Source organism: Mycteria americana, chromosome 17 (assembly GCF_035582795.1).
Source record: "Mycteria americana isolate JAX WOST 10 ecotype Jacksonville Zoo and Gardens chromosome 17, USCA_MyAme_1.0, whole genome shotgun sequence".
Lineage (NCBI taxonomy): Eukaryota > Metazoa > Chordata > Aves > Ciconiiformes > Ciconiidae > Mycteria > Mycteria americana.
Genome location: NC_134381.1, coordinates 12027046 through 12047566, shown reverse-complemented (window position 1 = coordinate 12047566; position 20521 = coordinate 12027046). Strand labels below are relative to the sequence as shown.

The 20521-nt window shown below is 59.9% G+C and overlaps 1 protein-coding gene across 2 annotated transcripts in view; it reads right to left on the bottom strand.

The window, feature by feature from the left end:
• Positions 1-20521, bottom strand: part of LOC142418135 (carboxyl-terminal PDZ ligand of neuronal nitric oxide synthase protein-like) — a 39577-nt gene continuing 19056 nt past the window's right edge. For both annotated transcript variants that reach the window (XM_075519573.1, XM_075519574.1), the window contains 9 exons: positions 10379-10471; positions 9574-9632; positions 7969-8077; positions 7417-7558; positions 6850-7010; positions 5020-5187; positions 3386-3551; positions 2704-3061; positions 1-2232 (listed from right to left, as the gene is read on the bottom strand). In XM_075519573.1, coding sequence (XP_075375688.1) covers positions 1743-2232; positions 2704-3061; positions 3386-3551; positions 5020-5187; positions 6850-7010; positions 7417-7558; positions 7969-8077; positions 9574-9632; positions 10379-10471 — 1746 coding nt within the window. In that variant the 3' untranslated portion in view covers positions 1-1742. The remainder of the gene's footprint in view (positions 2233-2703; positions 3062-3385; positions 3552-5019; positions 5188-6849; positions 7011-7416; positions 7559-7968; positions 8078-9573; positions 9633-10378; positions 10472-20521) is intronic.

Here is a 20521-nt window from a genome sequence, read left to right as displayed (position 1 = left end):
AATCGGACACGTTTATTTTTTTTTCTTTAAAAGTCAGTTACCAAACTGCAGCGTACTTTATTCCTACGGACGGGCTGGTCTGTCTCTATCGCGCTACAGGACAGCCCAGCCGCAGCTTTACAAGCCCCCAGGCCCGGTCACTGGTGATGCTGTCAGCCCCCCCCCCCCGCCCCCGGCTCCTCCCGGCCAGCTCTGGCATGGCCGCGGCTGGCTCTGGGGCGCGCGTCCCGTCACCCCCACCTCCCCCCGTGGGAGCAGCGCCGTGCCAGGAACAGGCAGCGCGGCTGCTCCAAGTCTCCATTTCTGCTCAACGCTTCCCCACCTCGACCCTCCAACACTTTCCCAACGCCCTCTCGCAAACAACCGAGACAGACGAGCGTCTCCTCGGGTCCCTCCCCAAACCCACCCAGGCTGAAGAGGGATGCACGGCACCACCGGGGCCTTGCCTTGGCCCTTCACCCAGGGCTGGGCTTCTTCCTTAAACCTTAACTCATCCCGGGACATTCACCCTTCCGAGACCAAACCCGAACCACACCGTTACACCCTAAAATCAGCGCAATGGAGCAGCCTCCTGCCTGCAGCCGCCGGCTGCTCAGAGGCACGGGAGGGCTCTCCCACCCCGACCCAAGACACGGGGTGCACCCTCCCTCGGGGGCCACCCTCCGCAGCAGCGGGCTCCCAGGGCCAGCCCTGCACCCGATCAGTGGCCTCCGGCGGGTGGCCCCAGCCTGCGCGGGCAGCGGGTGCCGGGGTGCGGGAAAAGGCACCTGGTGGGGGAGGCAGTGGTGGCTTCGCCGCGTGGGGACACGGCGGGGGGGCTGCTGTCCCCAAAAGCAGGGCTGGCCTGGGCGCGCCGTGGCACTGGCGGACACGGGCAGCCCTGGAGAGACCCGGCCCGTGGCAGTGCAATGGCAGCGTGGTGGCAGCCTGGCACCATCCTGGGGAGCCGGGCAGGGGAGTGGCACCGCGGCTGTGCCACACGGCCCCGCTCACGCTGCTACCGCGGGTGGCAACTGATGGACCGGGTTGGTGACAGCAGCCTCGTGTACGGGTGTTCACGGCCCTGCGCCATGCTGTGCCCCTGCCCGGGGGCTCCCATCGCTCCGCTCCTGGGGATGTCTCTGCCATAGAGCATCCCGTGGGGAACGCTGCCTGGGTGGCAACCTTCCCTGGAGCAAGTCAAACCAGCACCATCCCTGGCCCTGGCCCTCAGCAGAGCCATTTGCCAGCTCCTCGCCCTCCTGAGCCGCCTGGCAGGCAGAGCCGACGGCACGCACCCTGCCAGGGACCGGGGAAGGCACCCGTCTGCTGCGGGAAGGCTGGGGCTGGTGCAGGGCTGCCTGCAGCCGCCTGGCCAGCAGAAGGGATGTAGTGACGAATGTGGAATGTGCTTCTGCCGGGCAGCAGCGGAGAGAGCAGTGGAGAGAGCTGCCCAGAGGCGGGGACCCCGTGCAGCACCCCTGGCTGTGTGAGCGCGGACAGGACAGGCAGCAGACGGGAGGACGGGGCAGCAGGAAGGCAGCGTGAGCTGGTGCGGACCGAGGGCAGGGGCTGGCCGGGTCACATCCTGCGTGGCAGCCCCGTGTGTGGCAGGGGGAGCTGCTGTGTGGGACAGGGACAGGAAAGGGACCTGCCTCCCAGCCTGGGCACAGGGGCCCCCAACCCCAGCGTGGGCTGGTGGAGCGGCATGGACGGAGCTGCTGGGACTGCCTGCCAGCCAGCTGCCGCCTACTGCGGTCCCACTAAGAGGGGACCCTGCTGGGCCCCACGGCAGTGTCCGGCTCTGGTTCAAGCAGCTCATCTTCTGAGAAGCTGATGTGCAAGCAGGTGTCGTCCGCAGGGGAGAAGGGCAGCGTGCTGTCCGTGGGGCTGGCCAGGGTGGCCAAGTCCTTGGCCAGGGCCTCGCTGGCTGCAGGGTCGCGGATGCTGGCCAGGGGGGACATCTGCCCGCTCTCTCCAGTCCTGTCCTTGCCCAGAGCGCGCTGGCAGGTCCCGGCAGGGACGGGCTCCGTGCCGGAGGCAGCACTCCGTGCGGGAGTCCTTGCCTCGGGGTCCAAGAGGGTGAGCGAGCTAGCAGCGATGCTGGTGAGGCTGGAGATGCTTGGGCTGGGCAAGCTCACGTGGGCAGCGCTCTCGGGCTTCGCCTCCACTTCCAGGCTCGGGGAGGTCTTGCTTGACCTTTTGCGTAGGATGGGCGGTGGCGGGTTGAGCTTGGGAATGGGCTGCTGCCGCCTGGGAAGCAAAAGCAGAGAGAGGAGGTGGTGGGCAAGTACTTATCTGCACGGGGGCCTTGGGCTGGCCGCCCTAGGCTCTCCCAAAGACCTTTGCTGGGTCCCGTCAGTGCAACCTATCGCCTACAAACGTGGGAGCTGGGGTGAAGTGATGTGGCAATGACCGTTTTGTGGCAGGGGGACAGGCGCACGGCAGGCAGTGACCCCACAAGGGGACACGGGGCGTTTCTTGCCCCGGCTTATTGCACCTGAGCCAGTGCACAGCCCCTGGGCTGCCTGTCCCTGTCCCTGCTCCTGAGTGCCCAGAACACAGCCCTTCCTCCCCAGCCCCCGCTGCAGGCTCTGCTGCCGCGAGCCCTCCGAAATGTGGCCTGTGCAGCGGGAGCCCTGCCGGGGCAGCAGCGGGGAGCAGGAGGGTCTGCTCGGGGTGTTCCCGCTCCAGCCGGTGGGAGACAGAGGTGGCGCATCCTACCTGTCCTCATCCCCTCTGTCCGTGTCGTCCACCTTCTGCTGGCTGCTCCCGTTGAGCAGAGTGAACTCGCTGACCTCGGAGCCCTCCACGCGCCGGCTGAGCCCGTCCTGCCCCTCCAGCACAGCCAGGCACTCGTCCCCCTCCTTGCTGCCATAGCGGTGGCCACCCCGCTCCAGGCTGACGAGGTTGAGGTAGGAGTCCCCAGGGCCCAGGGCTGGCAGCGAGCCGGGGGCCACGGGGCTGCCCAGGATGCTGGCGGGGGTGGAGGTGGACGGCAAGTGGACGTCCAAGCTGTAGTGGTTCTTCAGGTTCAGGGAGAGGGACTGAGCCAGGGACAGGTTTTGCAAGGAGCGGTCAACTGGCGAGAGAGGGACAAGGGGCACGTGAAGAGCTGGGGACCTCCAACCCATATGCTCCCCTGGACCGCGAGGGGTGCAGAGATGCTCTGAAGCCCCCCAGAGCCTGCTGGGCGTGTACTGGGAGCACCCCAAACGCTCCCCAGGATCCCAAGGGGTGCAGAGACGCTCCAAAGCCCCCCCCCGAGCCTGGCAGGCTGGCGCTGGGAGCATGCCAGCGGCTCCGCGTGACCACGAGGGGTGCAGAGACGCTCCGAAGTGATGGTGCTGGGGGCACCCCAGCACCCAAACAACCCCCACCCCGGCGCGGGGGTCCCTGCGCTCACCCGGCTGCCGGTGTTGCTCCCGGGCTTCCAGCACCGTCAGCTGCCGCACCAGCAAGGAGACGTGCTGCAGCAGGTCACGGTTGGTCAACAGGAGCTGCCGTACGCGGGCCTGCGCTTCGATCCGCGCCGCCGTTTCGGCCGCCAGTTGGTCCTTCAGCAGCTGCACCTGCGGGCCGGGGCGGTGCGGGGATGGGGCGATGCGGGCCGGGGCGGTGCGGGGATGGGGCGATGCGGGACGGGGCGGTGCGGGGATGGGGTGATGCGGGGATGGGGTGATGCCGGGATGAGGCAATGCAGGGATGGGACGATGCGGGGATGGGGCGGTGTGGGACGGGGCGATGCGCGGATGGGGCGGTGCGGGGCCGGGTCGGGGCGACGCAGGGATGGGGTGATGCCGGACCGGGGCGGTGCAGGACGGGACGATGCCGGGCCGGGCCGATGCGGGGATGGAGCGGTGCGGGGATGGGGCGGTGCGGGGATGGGGCGATGCGGGGCCGGGGCGGTGCGGGCCGGGACCAGCGTCCCCGGGATCCCCCGGGATCAGCGGCGCGGCGGCCCTCGAGCGCCCCCTGCCGGCCCCGCCGCGCCCCCCCCGTTCTCCCCCCCCCGCCCCGGAGAGGGTCCCCCCGGTGGAGCTGTGGGCGGGGGGATGCGGCCGCATCCCGGGCCGGGGGGGATAGGAGGAGGGGTCCGCTGCCCCCCGGTAACGTGAAACGAGTTGGGGGGTGCCCAGCCGGGGGGGCAGCGGGCTCCCCGCTCTGCTGCTGCTTTGGGGGAAGGGGCACGGGGGGGGGCGGCTTCCAACACCGGGATGAAACGGGAGCTGGTGGCTCTGTGGGGCCCCCCATGACCCTGCTAGAGCGGCCCGGGCTTATGTGTGCAGCCAGCTCCATGTCTGCGGCAGCTGAGCCACGCTGCGAGCTGGGCTGTGAGCTGGGCCGTAAGCAACGCTGCGAGCTGCGCTGCGAGCGATGCTGTGAGCTGGGCTGTAAGCAATGCTGCGAGCCACGCTGCGAGCTGGGCCGTGAGCTGGGCCGTAAGCAACGCTGCGAGCTGCGCTGCGAGCAATGCTGCGACCTGGGCTGTAAGCAACGCTGCGAGCCACGCTGCGAGCTGTGCTGCGACCTGGGCTGTAAGCAACGCTGCGAGCTGCGCTGCAAGCGATGCTGTGAGCTGGGCTGTAAGCAACGCTGCGAGCTGCGCTGCGAGTGATGCTGCAACCTGTGCTGTAAGCAACGCTGCGAGCCACACTGTGAGCTGGGCCGTGAGCTGGGCTGTAAGCAATGCTGCGACCTGCGCTGTGAGCAATGCTGCGAGCTGGGCTGTAAGCAACGCTGCGAGCTGCGCTGCGAGCTGGGCTGTGACCTGGGCTGTAAGCAACGCTGCGAGCTGCGCTGCGAGCTGGGCTGCGAGCTGGGCTGTAAGCAACGCTGCGAGCTATGCTGTGAGCTGTGCTGTAAGCTGTGCTGCGAGCAATGCTGTAAGCAATGCTGTGAGCTGGGCTGCAAGCAACGCTGCGAGCTCCCCGTACTGCTCCCACCCCAGCACAGGGTGCTTGCCCCCGCTGCCGGCCCCGCCTGCAGCAGGGAGAGGAGAAGGGCTGGTGCCGCCCGTGGGGAGGGCAGGACGCGTACCTGGGCCACGGCCACCTGCGTCTGCTGCTGCTGCTGGAGGAGCTGCTGCTGGAGCAGCTGGAGGCAGTGCTGGGAGGCCAGCGGGGTGATGGAGGCCGAGGAGCAGGGGCTGCTTGGGCTGAGCAGCTGCTGGGAGCCGGCGGGGTGGAGGGAGCAGTTCTCGGTATCCTGGGCACAAAGAAACGGGCAGGGTGAGCAGACTGACAAGCTCGGGCTGGGATTTGGATCGTGCTTCCCCACGGCGCTGACCCCAGCGCGGCACAGCAGCCCTGGGCTCCTGTGCATCCCTGGCACCAAGGGACTGTCGAGGGGGGCAGCCCTGGGCTCGGCGTCAGGCGCTGCACGGCTACGTGATCCCCAGGACAGCACGTTTCGGAGCGACTCCCGTGCCCAGGGAGCTGGCAGGGCTGCGCTATCTGCATCTGGCCGTAGCTCCAAACAGGGAGGGCAGATCCCCGGGCAGGAGCCATCGGGGAGCGACCCAAATACCCCCCCACCTTCCTCATGATGCGGTTGCCCAGGCTGGGGGGTTTCTTGCTGCCTGAAGCATTTGCCAGTGGCAGCAGCCGTGCAGCGTCAGGGCTCTCAGCGTATTAAAAGACCGCAGGCGGGCAGCGCGGGTACTGAAGCACAGCGGTCGCAGCCCTTGGAGATACCCAGCGTGAGAAGGGCAGCGCACAAACTGAGCGATTTCAGAGCAGCCCCTGACCCAGCCGCAAGCCCCCTGCACTCCGGCACGGTGCTCAGAGCCCAGGGTCTGCTGGTTCGGCCCAGGGTGGGTGCGCTTGCAGCCACCTCACGCGCCCTGGGGACCGCGCGGTGGCCCCGTGCGTGGCTCACCTGGTCCTCTGTAGTACCGGGGGTCTCGGCACCCAGCCCAGAGCTGGGCAGCGCGTCCCCCCCGCAAGCAGCCTCCCACCCTGGCGGCGGGGGTGTTTTAGGACGGTTCCCCTCGCAGCGTGCCCCGCTGGGAGCCGGCCTGAGGCCGCTGCCTTTCCTGCCCCCTGCCCGCCCCTGTTTGGGCAGCTCCAGCACCCAGAAGGAAAGCCCAGGAAAGCCCTGCCTTGCCAGCCACGGAAATGGATCCCATGGAGTGCACTTCACCGCAGCTGTTTTCAGGCAGGCCCTGCAAGCGATACGATTGTGTGAGATGAAGCGATGCCATTCAGGCCGCCGGGAAGCGCTCACGGAGAAGCTCTGCGGAGCAGCTATTCATTACAGCGAAACCGCTGCTCGCGCCGAACGCGCCCTGGGTGCCTGCGCTGCCGGGGCTGGGCCCCCTCGGGGATGCTGCTCCCTGGGCCTGGGGGGCAAGGGGAGCCGGGGGTTGTTGTCGGGGCAGCGGGACGAGTGACTGCTGCAGAGCGGCACTGGGGGCACAGGAATCCACCCCACGTGGCGGGGAAATGGTTGCCCTGCCAGAGATGCCTCCTCTTAGTTTCCGCCTGTTACGTGGATGCTGCTGCGGGAGGGGGGGGTCCTGCCTCGCTTCTCCTTTCTAGCGCTGGGTGATCGCTCCAGCAGAGCCCCTCTGCGCTCTGCCCTGCCCGCACCGGTGGGCTCTCCCGGGTTGTGCTTGAAGCCTGCTCAGCCACGCGCCATGCTCCCAGCTCTCGCCTCTCCCCCTGCCCCGGTGCTGGGACGCAGCTTAGCTGGGGGTAAACCGGGTGCTGAACAGGGGGGCTGTGAGAGCAGGGAGCCAGGAGGGGGGTCTGCAACAGGGTCTCCATGAAAGCCCCTCGTCACCAAGCCGTGATGCAGTGACCCCGAGCAGAAGGACCCCAGCAGTGGCAGAGCACGTGGCCTGTCCCCCAGCCCACCCCCCATTACCTGGCAGTTTTTATCCTTTGAGGCTTGCCCAGGTTTCAGCACGCCAAGGTCCCCCCTGGCAGCGGGCAGCTCTCCGGGTCCCCTCTCGGACACACAGATGCCATCAGAGTCGACGCCAACTTCGTCTGCATCTGTGATCTTGGAGCCCTTTATCTGGTGAACTTCAAACGAGACGGATAAATACACCCAAGCTGCAGGATCACAGCAAAGAGCCGGGGCCCCGAGCAGCGCTGGCAGCCAGGGCGGCAGCTCGGGGACGATGGCCAGGACTTGCTTCAAGTCTCGGCGTGCTGCGGAGGGGCAGGGGGAAGGGAGCGGGAGAAAGGGGCTGCTGCCTGCAGACCCTCAGCCCGCTGGACAAGGGGGCTTAGCCTCCACCCTCCTGGTGCCTCGGAGGGGTGGGCAGACAGGGCGGGTTCCCCACGCCCCCCATCCGAAGGGGCCCGAAGCTCTCGCCGTCGCTAGAGCTGGCCCACGAAGGACGTGCCACCTTGCAGTTTCCCACCCAAATCATCCCTGCTGCTGAGGGAGGGGTCTGCCCGCGCCCCACGGGGAGCCGCGCGTCACCTTCCGGCGGCTGCTCCTCGGCCGACTTGTCACTGGCACCGTCCGCCTGCCCGTCGGCGTTCTGCAGGGCGTGCTGCAGGCTCAGCTTGTGGCACACCTCGAAGGCCTGCCCCACCGTGCGCACCACCCGCATCGCCTGGCTCTGCAGAGCAAACCCGCACGCTCAGCCCCGCGGCGGCCGTGCTGCTGCCCGCCATCGCCCCACTGCTGATGGGAAAACTGGGAGCCTTCCCCCCGCTTCCCGCCCCGGGGCTGCCCCACGCTGCCGTCTCTTCCCGTGGACCCGACACAGGGCATGCCCCCCGGTCCCCTGCTCTTGGAGATGGGTGCTTTCATCTCTGCGTGGGCTGAGGCAGGCGGGCTGCGCTGCTGCCGGGGCTGGGCAGGAGGGGACAGGCACCAGGCACATTTTTTGGGGGAAAATCCAGCCCTGGCGCTGCCTCGGTCTCTCCCCAGGGATCTGCACCCTCCAACCCAGCACGAGTTGGTGCGAGGTCCGTCGGAGACCTCTCGCCCGGGGAGGACCCAGCCGTAGCCCCGGCAGCATCCTACCTTCTTCTTTGATTTGAAGACGTTGCACCTGAAGGAGTTGTTAGCGCCGTCCCTTGCGATGTAACTAAATATTTTCAGGTCTTGCGAGTCGTGAGACACGTAGAAGATTCTAGGTGGGAGAGAGACAAAGGGAATTAAACACCCAGGGGAGTCTCTGCCCCAGACAACCTCGGAGGCTCCCATGTGTCCCCGGGACGGCTGGCTCACAGCACCCAGGGCTGGAGGAACGAGGCGGTGCCGCTGCACGGCCCCTCCTGCGATTTGCAAGGCAGGAGGCGACAGATTTAGAGAGCGTTCCTGGCTTGATGGAAAACCTTCTGGTTTCTGAAGTAGGCAAAAGCTTTTTAAAGATGCTGTGGGAAAGCTAAAAAATCGATAGTATTGGAAAGCGTGTGGCTATTTTTAGCCCCGGCGATTAATCCCTGCCCGGGCTGCAGCGTGGCACGACTGCTGTACAGCGAACGCCCTGCCCGCTCGGTGCAGCCGGCCCGGGGACCCAGCGTGGGTCCATCCTCAGCAGCGGGCAAGTGGCACAGCACAAAAGCCAGCGTCCCCTGGATGCCTCTCCCAGGGATGCTGAGTGTACTCGGAGGATTCCTCTCCCTCCTGTTCAGGCTGACTTTTTCTCCTCCCCGTGCTGCACAACCATTTTTAAAGACCTTTTTGTATATTTGGTTTAATCAGGTAAAAATGGGACAAGTGAGTTCAGCTCTGAATAGAGAAGAAACCAAAGGGATTCTTGAGATGTTTTTTTTCTTTTACTCTTTTCTGTCATTGGAATTTTTTGTCTTGAGCTTGCAATTGGAGCAATTATTGCCCATGTACCACATCTTACAGTAATAATCTGTAAAAAATGTCAGAAGGGAGAGGTAGGCTCGCATAATGCACCGGCACGTCCTCCGCTCCTTATCTCCTCACCCAGGGCTCTGACCCAGCAAGCCAGTGCCGGTGATCCCAGCCCCTGGGGCTGGGGGCTTTGCGCTCGTGGTACAATTATTCACTCGGCAGATCCAACAGCCCGGTGCAACCTGTGCTCGTGACTGTGTCCGCAGGCTGTGCACCGTCGCTGGGGTTGCCTTCAAGGAAGCCGTCCCTGATGGCTCCTGAGGCATCAGGTTTACATGCAGTGCAAACCTCTGGGTGGGGCGCGTGGTCTCCAAAGTACTTTGAGATCCCATGGCAGGTGCTATGGAAAGCCAAGGCTATCTTACCACGTCCTGCACGGGTTAATTCCCTGTAAGCACTTACACCTTAGAGTAAGGCCCTTCTTCAGAAGCACATGGCGAGCCATGCTCTGAAGGAGAACCGCGGGAAGCCTGTCTTCAGAGTGAGAATCGGAGGGTAATTTGGGTTGAAGGCATCTCTGGGGGTCATCTAGTCTAGCCCCTGTTCAAAGCAGAGCCAGCATCAAAGCTAGATCAGTCCGTCTCACTCTCAAAAATGTATGAAAAGGATTCCCCATCAGTGGTAATTTTGCAACCTCGTTAATTTTTCATGGTCCTTTGGAAAGCCAGCCTCGGTGGAGGTAACTCGGCAAGCGGGAGGATGGATACGCGTCGCCCAGGGCCGACCGGACCTAGCTGGTGTAAATCCCCTGCCACGTACCTGTACACAGGATCGTGCATCACCACCATCTTACTCTCGTCCCAGGTCCACTCCTTTCTCTGTAAGCAGAAAGCAAAACCAAAATTACAGTGAGTCAAGTCGAAATGAAACTCCACCAGGCTGATGGGCAGGAACCCTGGCAAAGGGCGCATTTGTCCCACGCCGAATCCAGGCTACAGTTTGACTATATGAACAATGGCTGTTTCATCGGTATCTTGGATAAAAATAGATTTCTTTGATCATTTATCATAACCTGGTCATCTGATCACAGCCTTCAGGGCTGAAAATGGTCCCTAAGATTAATTTATAGCATCAAATATGCAGAAGAGTAACACGTTTTGGGGAAGAAGGCTCTGAGCTAGGGCTTAGGAGATCGGGGTCCAGCCGCTGGCTCGGCTCGGTGGGAAGCACGGCCTGGGCAACGAGCGGAGGGGTGCTCAGCCCAGGCAGCGCGGAAAAAGCCTACAAGATTAAAGCCTACCGTATTAACAAGAAAAAGAAACTCTATTTCCTGAAAGCTTGACATTTTTTGATAGAAAAAAAAATCCTGTTCCCACAGTGTAATTTTCCCACTCTTTTTTCAGCAGGGTTTTGTTATTAGTTTGATGAAAAATGCAGTATTTTCTTGTGAAAATTCTGGGTGGTTTTTAAGAAAAGGCCAGTTTTGGTTAGTGTGACGATCCAGTTTGGATATCCTATTTGGATAGTGTGACTATCCTGAGCAGCAGTAACACCCAGACATGGTCAAAGCCAGCATCCCGGCTGCTCTGGCTCAAGTGCCCAGGCAGGGCTGGAGAAGTCTCACCTTCTGCTTCTTGCGCAGAATCACCTTCACCCCATCCACGGACACAATGATGCTCACTTTCTTCTTCTTAATGTTCTTGGCTTTGAATTCATACTGATGGGAAGAAAAACCCAGGTTAGAAGAGGGGTAGGATTGGGCGTTACCTGGGGCAGTGTGTGGTACTAGTCAGCGTTTTACATTAAAACGTCGGGTTTGTGTTTAATCCCAACTGCCAAGAGAAGTGGGAATTTGTTTTTGTGGAAGAATGGTTGAGTGACAAAGGACACGACTTGATTGATGTGAGCAATCCAGCCTTTGGTAGGGCTTAGGAACCAGAGGTCACGGTGAAACTTCCTTGAGAACAGCAGAAGGAGCACTTGGTAAACAAGATAAGCGGAACCAAGTCTGGCAAATGCCGATAGACCCCTCACGTGAGCAGCGCGTGAACGGCGGCCTTGTACCAATCATGTAACTGCTTTAAACGCGTGGACAAGCATAGTTATCCAATGGAATAATTGTTGCTAGCGTGTGCTTTGCTTAGCTGCTATATAAACCTGTCAAGTAATCTGAATAAAGGAGAACGCTCATACTCACATTGAGCCTCCTCGTTACTCCGGGTCCGTCTCCCACTCCGACAGTTTTATCGTGCTAAGGAAATCTATATTGGGAAGGACCCGCTGCCATAGCTGGGATGCTGGGCAGGATCCTGGGTTTGTCAGGACCGTCCCTTGGGAGAGGACAAGCAGAGCTGGATCCTCTGGACTACATCCAGAGACCGTTAATTCGGATCCGGGAAGACTTTTCCTGATGTGATGGCCATGCCTAGAACAGCAGGACCCTGCAGCGGAGGCTGAAAGGGGAGACGGCACTTGCAGCAAACACCAAGCAGTGATTTATGGCATCTCCAGTGCCCTTGTATGTCAGCGCTGCAGCGCGTGGGGAATATAAAATCACTTACGAGTTGCGGGGAGGGCCAGATGGGTGGCAATAACGCAATTATACCTCAGTCATTTACATAATCACATTAACCTCAGTGGGCTCGGTATCTCTGGAGAAAAACCAGCTCCTCACCTGCAGGTGTCTGCAGTCTGAACTCACCTCCATTTGTGTTAAAAATTAAACTGCTAGCTTTTAAATGTTGCTTCTGCTGACAGCTAGAAGCGTAGCAGAGCCCTTCCACTCTGGAGACCTGTATTTACAGCACTGATCCTTACTGGCCCTGTTTTAGGCACTGTTTTCAGCTTCCAAATACAGCATTTTGATACCCCGTATTTTTCACAGTCCCTATCTGAAATCCAGCTTTCCTGGGCCAGATCCTCAATTTATCTAAACCAGCACATCCGTTACTGTCAGTGCAGCTACAGTAACAGCCACCATGTATTTATTAAAAAATAAATCCTTTGGGTTAACTCGATGTACAGTTACCAGGGCTGGAAAGCAGAGGTTACGAATGCCCTGTTTTAATGGTCCAGTAATGTCAAGGGTGCTGTACCGGAGCTGGGACTTGGCTAAGGGGACATCACGGGGACACGGCTGCCTGCTGGCTCTGCCCGTGCGAGCGGCCCCAGCGAGGCTACAGACGTGGATGCCGCGTGGGCTACCGAATCGCTCCGGACCCTGCGAGGGCCACGGAGATGCAGGCACACCACGGCAGCTGCCCTGGAGCGAGCGTGGCCGAGCTGAGCGCCAGCCTCCGGGCTCTCTCCACACGCTGTTAGTTTTGGTCTACCTGAAAACAGGCTGTAGCTAGGCTCCGGCCGTGTCTGCAGCAGTCTGTCAAACTGCAGGCAGCTTGCAAGCTTTCCCCGCTACGGGGCCAGGGTGACTCAGACCCTGCAGCCCCCTCTGCGGCGTGCCGTCCCCCCAAGGACGGCCAGCCACCCCGCCGGTGAGCACCGCGCCACCGAGCCTTCCCGGGAACGCTGCGCCGCCCCGACGGGCTCGTGGGGACGGGAGGTGCCGCTGCTCCATCGCCGGCCTCCGCCGTCTCCTGGGATGTCTCCGCCACATCGCTTTGGAGCATCGACGCAGACCGCGTGATTCGTAGACACGGAGGACAAGGCGACGGCAAGCGGTGGAGCGCAGCCTGAAGCCTACCTACACCGTGTAATTAGACATCTAATTAGAAATCTTATCTCTTTACACAGTCGGCGGAGCTGCAGGGAGCAACCGAGACGTTAAGGGAGTCCGGGCACCTCTTCCAGGAGCCTGCAGTTGAAGGACTCTGCGTGTGGCCCCGTGTCAGCGTGGCACCCAAGCAAGATACGCATCTTTCCAGCTCCTCAGCACCCATTGTAAGCCACGCCAGCCTTACAGACAGAAAATTGGGTGGCTTTCATGTTTATCAGGCTTTTGATGCTGCTCATTGAATTCTTATCACTCTGCAAGGTTTATGGTATCAGACAGACCCCGGATTAAACCGTAGCCTTTTGATCTCCCCGTGAATTATTACTGTGAGACAAGCTCTTTAAAAAATCTATCTATAGCACCATTGCGTGTGAAGCCAGAGCTAAATTTGCTATACACGTTTTTTATTTATAGGGAGGAATGAAATGATGGGGGAGGTGGCGAGTGCCTCCTTCGGACTGCCGCGGGCCGGGGGGACCGCAGGAGACGCACACGTCTGCGGGGCCGAGGCCAGGCGGCCGGGCTCGCCGGCCTCAGCACCCGAGAGGTTCTCCCACCCTCGTCCCAAGCAGTGTCGGTGCCCCGGCACCCCCGGCCCAGCCTTGCCGGGTGCTCCCAGCTCTGCCAGGCTGGAGCTTCCCCCTCCCCTCCGCGCAGCACCGCCAAACTGTTTCTCCTTGTCTGCTTGCATGAACGTCAATAAAACCAGGATAGATTGTTCTGCCCGCTAAAGAGCTATTTATCTTTCTTTATACACAAATGGCTGGGAAAATACTAGCCGAGCTTTCCAAGAAAGAGAGCGCAATACAGTGTATTTTCCCCTTGTAGCAACAGGGGTGCAATTACATTCAAACAAGGCTCTTTACTCAAAGGCTTTAAGCAAAGTCCAAGTCTGGATTTTGCAGAGATGCTTTTTCTTTCTCTCTTGGACAGAAAGGAACAATTGGGAGCAGCAGCAGCACATCTCCGAGTGCTGCCAGGAGTGACGGCAAGCCTCTGTAAACCCGGGGAACCTCAGCCAGCTACCGCGCCGCACCGCAGCACCCCAGCCTGACTCCGGGGCAGGTACGGGGCTTGAGCTCCAAGCAGAGCCCTACAGCTGGCGTGAGCGGCCCGGCACGCTCTGCCCTTGCCCCCGCTGCGGCGCGGGCTGGTGCCAAGCCGCCGAGCTGTGCTGCCGCAGCCGGGGCTGGAGAGGCACGCGGGGCGGGCGGGAGCAGGGCGCAGAGCTTCTCCCCTGCCCCGGCGACACGCACGCCCCGCACGCGGCGTCTGAAGCAGTTTTTTGACCCTTGCAATCTGCAGGCAGCACCCTCAGACCCTGCTCAGGATGCAGCCCTTTGCCGCGGCATCGTACGCGAGGAAGGAGGCCGATGAGTTTGTCAATCCTGCTCGCTCCGTGCAGCTCGTGGCCACTGCCGCTCGCGCTTCGCTGCCGCGTCCTCGCCAGAGCACCTGCACGTGGCCAACACACGCTCCCCACAGCAGAGGTGCCAGGGTCCCAGCCACGGGCAGAATTAGCTTGGTCTGAAAACAGTTAAAACTCCTTGGGCCCCAAAATCCTTTCCAAAGGGCAAAAACCCTCAAGCAGCAGGAGCCGGAGGATGGCCCGGCCCCAAGCGGCTGCTCGGCACGCGGAGCAGGAAGGCCAGCCGGGCGAGAGCACCGGGACCCCGAGAGCAGGGCTGGGCGAAAGCCCCGCGGACCCGCACCGCCCCAGCTTGGATGGGACTCTCTCTCCGTCTCTACACATAAGAGGCAGATGGGATACAGCTTCAGTCATTTAATTGCTTCCTATCAAGCAGGAATCAGTATTTTAATTAACTGTGATTTATATAAGGACAAAAAGGCACACGGAAAAATACACTCGGGGAGAGCTGACTATCTCCTATAAAAATGTTGATGCGTAAACCAAGATACATCTGAGCAGACGGCTCCTGGCTAACCTGGCACTGTCGTCAGAGAGCAAAGTCTAGTCACTGATATTTTTTTTCTTACTATTGAATCGATGTGATTTTTTTCCGAATTTGTCAAGGTTACCAACAAATCCAAACCCACACAGCAGCGTTCATCTTCTCTGCTGCCTTCTGAGATTCAGTCGGTATTCTCTTGCTGCTTGTGCTATGCTACGGGGGAAAGCTTTCCGGATGCTAAAGGATCTGGAGTTGCCCTTGCGAGTGGCGATTCAGCAGGCAAGCCTGGCAGCTTTCTTAGCTACGGAGACAAGATGGGACATTTTATAAAAAAATGCAGGTCAAAAAAGGGCAGTGCATCTCATTTAATTTAGCAGCTGCATTAATTCTATTTCTGATGTGTCTGACCTGGAATACTTTCCATTTCTGCTTTTAAATCCCTGTGTTCGAGTCCTTGCCTTTCATACGGTCCCACACACTGTTGGCATGTAATATTAACTTACCCAAGAGCTAAAGACTGTATGACTAGAAATGTTAATGGCGCCGTGTAATGCATATTTCATCCGATAATTCCACCCAAGCAGATATAAATTACCCATGCAGTTACCAGCTTCCATCTGCTGATGAAAGAGATGGGCTAATGCACACTGGAAATCATATGCAGTTTCCAGCACTAAGAACAACTTGCATGAACAGCTTTATTCAAGGAAGCAATTCTTAATGTGATTAATTACTGAAGGTATCAGGGCCTTCATTATGCAAATGAAAACTGTCATAAAACAGAGAGTTTGCAAGTCTTAGAGGCAGCCTCTGTTTCCAAAAAATGCATCTTCCTCATTAACAAAGAGCAGAAGGGCCAGGCTCGAGAGAGCCGGCAGAGCCGGGACGTGCTCCTGCCACGGGTCGCTTGCTGCCGTGCAGCCCGAGTTGCACGAAGGGAAATCAAGGCAGAGGCTCTCGAGGTTTTTGAACCAGGAGCACTTCAGTGCTCCCAGTCGCTGCTGGGCAAGTGCTTTGTCTGCGTGCCCAAAGGAAGATGCCACAGGCTTGGAAACGGACGACTCTTCCTGCAGCTGTAAATTCTCCAGCCAGCCCCTAGCCTGCTGTCCTGCCCCCAGCCTCCCCTCGCCCCGGCCCGGCCCGGCAGGCTGCAGGATGTATGTGTCCATAAAGAACCCCACGACAATAAGCAGTCCCAGCCCCTTCCCGAACCTTGCCCGCCAGACGGACACAGGGAGCATGGCAATGAGGAGGTGGAAATCTGCTGGGCTCTGCCCCCCGACAGACCGGCTCCGGGCTCCGGGCAGCGTCACCCCGGCGGGACCCACCGGTCCCTGCCCCTGCTCCCAGGCTGGCACACGACGGCCGCGTCCCAGCCGCGTGGGAGGCATCCTTCCCTCCCGCGGCGGTACGCAACCTCCAATGCCATACCAGTGCCATTTTAGGAATTAAAGCCATGATGAATCCAAGTTCATCATGATCAATGCAAGTTCAGGAATGTTAATAATTTCAAACCAAACCGACCCACGTGGCATGAGGACGCGGCGTTATCTCGACTGCTGTTTGAATTACTGATGCTTGGAGTGCTGCCGCTTGGAACTGATGCTACAGAAAACTCCGGAGTTCTTCTCCCAGCAAGCGCAGCGTGGCCCAGCGCTGCGTGCCACCTCGGAGCTGACAAACGAGCAGTGTCAGTTCCCATACCCTTTGGACCGCAGGCTGCGGTCCAGCCTCCAATGCCCCCTGAGTCACCGCGGCCCCTTCTGCATCACATCACACCTTCCCGCGACAGCCCGGCCGGGCAGCAGCGTTTTCACCGGTCAGCCGCAGCCCGCTCCCTCACGGCCTCCGGCTGGAAACCGCTGGGTTATGGCCTTTCCTTTGTTCGTCTTGGGAAGCATGTGCCTGTCTGAATCCTATGAACTCCCGGTGCCCGGCGGCGGGGCGCACGCTCCCGGGGACGTGGCCGGTGTGAATGCGGCCGGGCATAGTCTGGGTCTGTGCTGCAGTAACTGGGCAACACGGACACAAAAGCGACGCAGGAAGCGGTGGAGCCCAGGCGTGCACCTCCTGCCCAGTGGAAAAATGAGAATTTATGATCCTTGGAAACATAAAACTGTTCAGTGGAAAGCAGAAACTGAAGGGGGAGTACAATAGGCAAGGAGAATGCTGGCAACATACCCAACGTCTTTTTTTCTCATTTAAATTACCTCCTTCCACCATCCAACAAATTCTCTGTAGATACCGCAGACCGCTCCCCACGCAGTGAGCCGAAGGGGGCTGAGGAGCTATCACGGCCCCGCTGGGTTTCTGGGAGTCCCTGGAAGGGCAGCAAGGAAATGTGACCACAGTTCACCACACAGGATTTATTTATTTATTCCTAGTTCTGTGCTTTGGCAGTGGCGTTCACTGCCTGCGGAGCCAGGCAGGACTCCGACTTCTCCGATGAGGCAGGACAGCGTTTGCAGGTTTGTGCTCCAGCCCCGGCGTTGGGGCTGGGGTGCCGGGACGTGGCTCCAGCTCGTTTGTGGGGAGCAGCTCTCCGTGCGTGCTTCTGTGCCGGACCTCAGGTCGGGGCCCACCCGTGGCTGCAGGCTTCGGCTGGCCCAGCAATCCCCTTCTATCCTTTTCCGATTCTCCGGAGCTGGCCGGTCAAGGGCTGAGTTTGCATATTTGAGTGTAACCCTCTCCATCCCCTTCCTCATCTGAGTGCAACCTCTGGTGACTGGCATCGCGACCTCGCCCCTCTTAGCACCATCCATGGGGTTCAGGACACCGGTGATCACCCACCAGAAGGTCCCACCACACTCTCCTCCCCGGAACTCCCGTGCGTTGGTCCTTTCCTGCCCGGCAATTCATGCAGATAACCCCCCAGGAGATGCGGGCAGCAGGAGCAGGGTCCTCGGGGCAGCACACTTTCCCTGGGGAGCTCCATACGCTCCTTCCCAAGGACTCCACCCAAACATCAGGCTCGGTCTCCACACAACCCACCCGACAACGCCGACGTCCCTGGCCACAGCCTGAGCTGCAGAGACCTGCGTACAGGCTAAGCTTTGATTAGTCTTGGCAAGAAAAGCACCACGGGATAGACTAGCCACAGGTAATTTATTGATAGGGTTGCTGCGGCCAGCCTGGAGCCGGTGCCCTGCGCACGGCGGCTCTGTGGATGCTGCTCAGGTGGAGACATCTTGTTGTACGGCTGTGATGAAAGGGTTAATGGGAAAATCCAGTCCATGTGCTCAATCTCCCCAGCAGACCACATCTAAGGTACCATCTGCTTCCCAACCCTGGCTTGGTCAGGCAGATAACCGCTCTTTCAGAGCTGGAAGCAGAGGTACTCGTAGGTTGGCCAAGGGTCAGGGGTTGGACTCCAAGATTACGGAGTCCCAGCACTTGGCTCTAGCTGGAGGACAGCCCTCCTGCTCCAAAGCCTCCCACCGAGCCCAGCTGCCTTGCTAGGACCATCTCTCAGTGAGCTGTGCTGATACCTCCGACTCTTTTCACTTTGGCCACCTCACAATGACCAGCTGTGAAGAGGCATTAATGGTCCTGACCAGCCTCACCTGGGGCCTCCACGCACACCCCACCCATGGGCACAGGAGCTCCATTTAAGCTCAGCTCTGGGCCCTCTACCCCTTCCTAAGCTCCAGTGTAGGAGTGCTGGTCTCCAGCTCGGCCACAGCCATGCCTGGCCATAGACCTGCTGATCCTGACCTGCAGACTGACCTCCCACCTTGGCCTCAGATCTGTCTCATCAGCATAGACCTGCCCGATGATCTGGACTCTTGATTGAGCCTGGCTACTACCTGGGGTCTCCTCTGCTCACCTTGCTCAGGTACGATGGGATGGGGCCCTGGCTGGCGAGGCCCCTGCCCTGCCAACCGTGTTATCATGGTTGGCTTCCAGCTCCTCCTCACTGAGGGAGCAAAGTCACCCTTGCTTTTCCTTGACCCCAGGGCAGCGTGTGGCCCCTTGCACAGCTGCCTCGGTGCACAGAGTTGCACAAGAACCTTCTAATGAAGGATCTGTTGGCCAAACCTCTCACTAATGCCCAAACTTGGTGGTCAGCCCCTCGCTACAACTAGACCTGAGCCATGCTGAGATTGAGGGGGGAGGAGGGATGAAGGGCAGCGGAGGAAATTGTAAAAACCTGAGTTAAGCTAAGAAAATATTTGCGTTTCTGGAGTCTCCCATTTGGCATTGTCAGCACTATTTTAATTGGTCTAATCTGCAGGTCTTCTTGGACCCGTGCCCCACAGCCCCTCAGCCAGCATGAGGGCACGTCAGCCGTGTCCAGCCAGTTCCCGACTTAGCAGCTCCACAACTGCAGCTCCAAAAGGAGCTGCTTGGAAGTTGCCTGTAAATGGAAAAGGGCCTGGGAGCTCAGCCCAGTCCTCTTAGTCCTGGCTCTGGCTGTGTTTCAGCTCGCTGCAGAGATGCAGGTGTCTTAAGGCTTTCTTTAGGATCCTCTTTAGGGGACAGAGGTTTCTGGAAGAGGCAACACCAGGAATGCTGGGCATGCCTGGCCTGGCTGCCTCCTGCTAACTCCTGTCCTGGCTTTGGAGATGCTCTGGGGTGACGTGTGGGAGTGAAGCCACAACAGTGCTTAGGGACTAAGGGGAAAAAAATAATCCCTTAAGAAGCGGTACCAAGTGCCACCCTCCTGCCAGGGTTCTGGAAGCTTCAGAGAAGCAGTTTGTGGATAACAGGAGAGCAACCTGTGGCTCCAGGCTCTCTGGACATTCCTTTAGGGCTCCAATTGTACTGAAATAAAGCACCGACAGGTTGCTCCAGCCCAAACAGCTTGCGTGCTCTCTACGTCCCCTTACAGACACCCTGCCTGCTGTCATCCCAGACCCCTCCTGCCTGTCACCTCGGTGGAGTGAGGGTTCATGGAGAGACAGGTAAACAAGCCTCCAAGCACTGTTTTGGGAAAAATGTTCCTTTCAGGAAAGGAGCTGTACAGCTCAGCAAAACATGCCTGACAATTTTCTGCTTTCATAAATATTCAAACCCAGCCACACTGGGAGCTGACTAATCTGAACACCTTCCCTGAACAGAGCTTTCCACACTTCAAGTGCTTTCACAGACGTGAATCCTGAGCTGCAGCTTTTCCCTGAGGTGGGCAGACATTAGCCAGAGTTCCAACATGGGAAACTGAGGCTGGCTTATTCATCAGGAGTTCACCTGGCAAGTCAAGGCAGAGCAGCGAGCTGAAATCAGGAGTTTCCAGCACCCACTCACGGTGAGGATCACACATCCCAGCTGCACGGCACGTACGAACTCGTGATCCCCAGCGGGGCTGCAGTCCCCACGGCCACCCAGCGATCGCCTATGGAGCAGCTCGGGACCCTGCTGCGCCCTGTAGTCTTGAGCCACGCTCTCTCTGACTTTGAGAGCCTCTTTACAGTGTAGATGAATTGGGAGAGAAACACTAAACCGCTCCTTAGTGTGAGGACGGAGAAATGCCAAGCAGGCAGACCACTGAGGTCTGCTGCTCTGCAGCAAGGTGCACAGACCGGGTAAAGCTCTGCCTGGTGCCCCCTGCTCGGGAGGGCTGGCGTCTGGCAGCTGTACCGCGTGGCCTGAGAAACACAGGTTTCTGGGAGGGCTGCCCTAACCGAGATCACCACACAGAAGGGGTTGCCGTGGGTCGTGCTTCAGTCGTTAAACCTTTAGAAGCTTCCTCCCACCGCTCTGTTTGGGAGAGAAGCTGCTAGGGCGCGGCCGGGGGCCGGGGTGCTGCCTGACCCGCAGGCGCAGAGCGGGCAGGGGGCTGTCGGGACGCTGCCTCCGGCTGCAGCAGCTGAGCCTGGTCAGATGAGGGGGAGGCAGGGGAAAGAAGTGCCTTTTATCCAGGTCTCCTTTGCTTTCTGAGAGAATCCTGCTTTGTGACGCTCTGCAGAGCATTCATATGGGCACGTTAATACAGGCCTTCATCCCCCTTCTCCCCAGCTTCGACAGCTCTCATCCTTGGGAGGTCTCCGACTGTTGGAGTCTCAGGCAGCCTTTAAGGACAGCTCGATCCTTCCACCTAAAGGTGAGGTGGCGAAGGCAGAGGACATGGCTGGAGTTTCGATGTTCCTCTGAGCCAGTCAAAAGGATGTGGAGCAAAGGGTGGCCT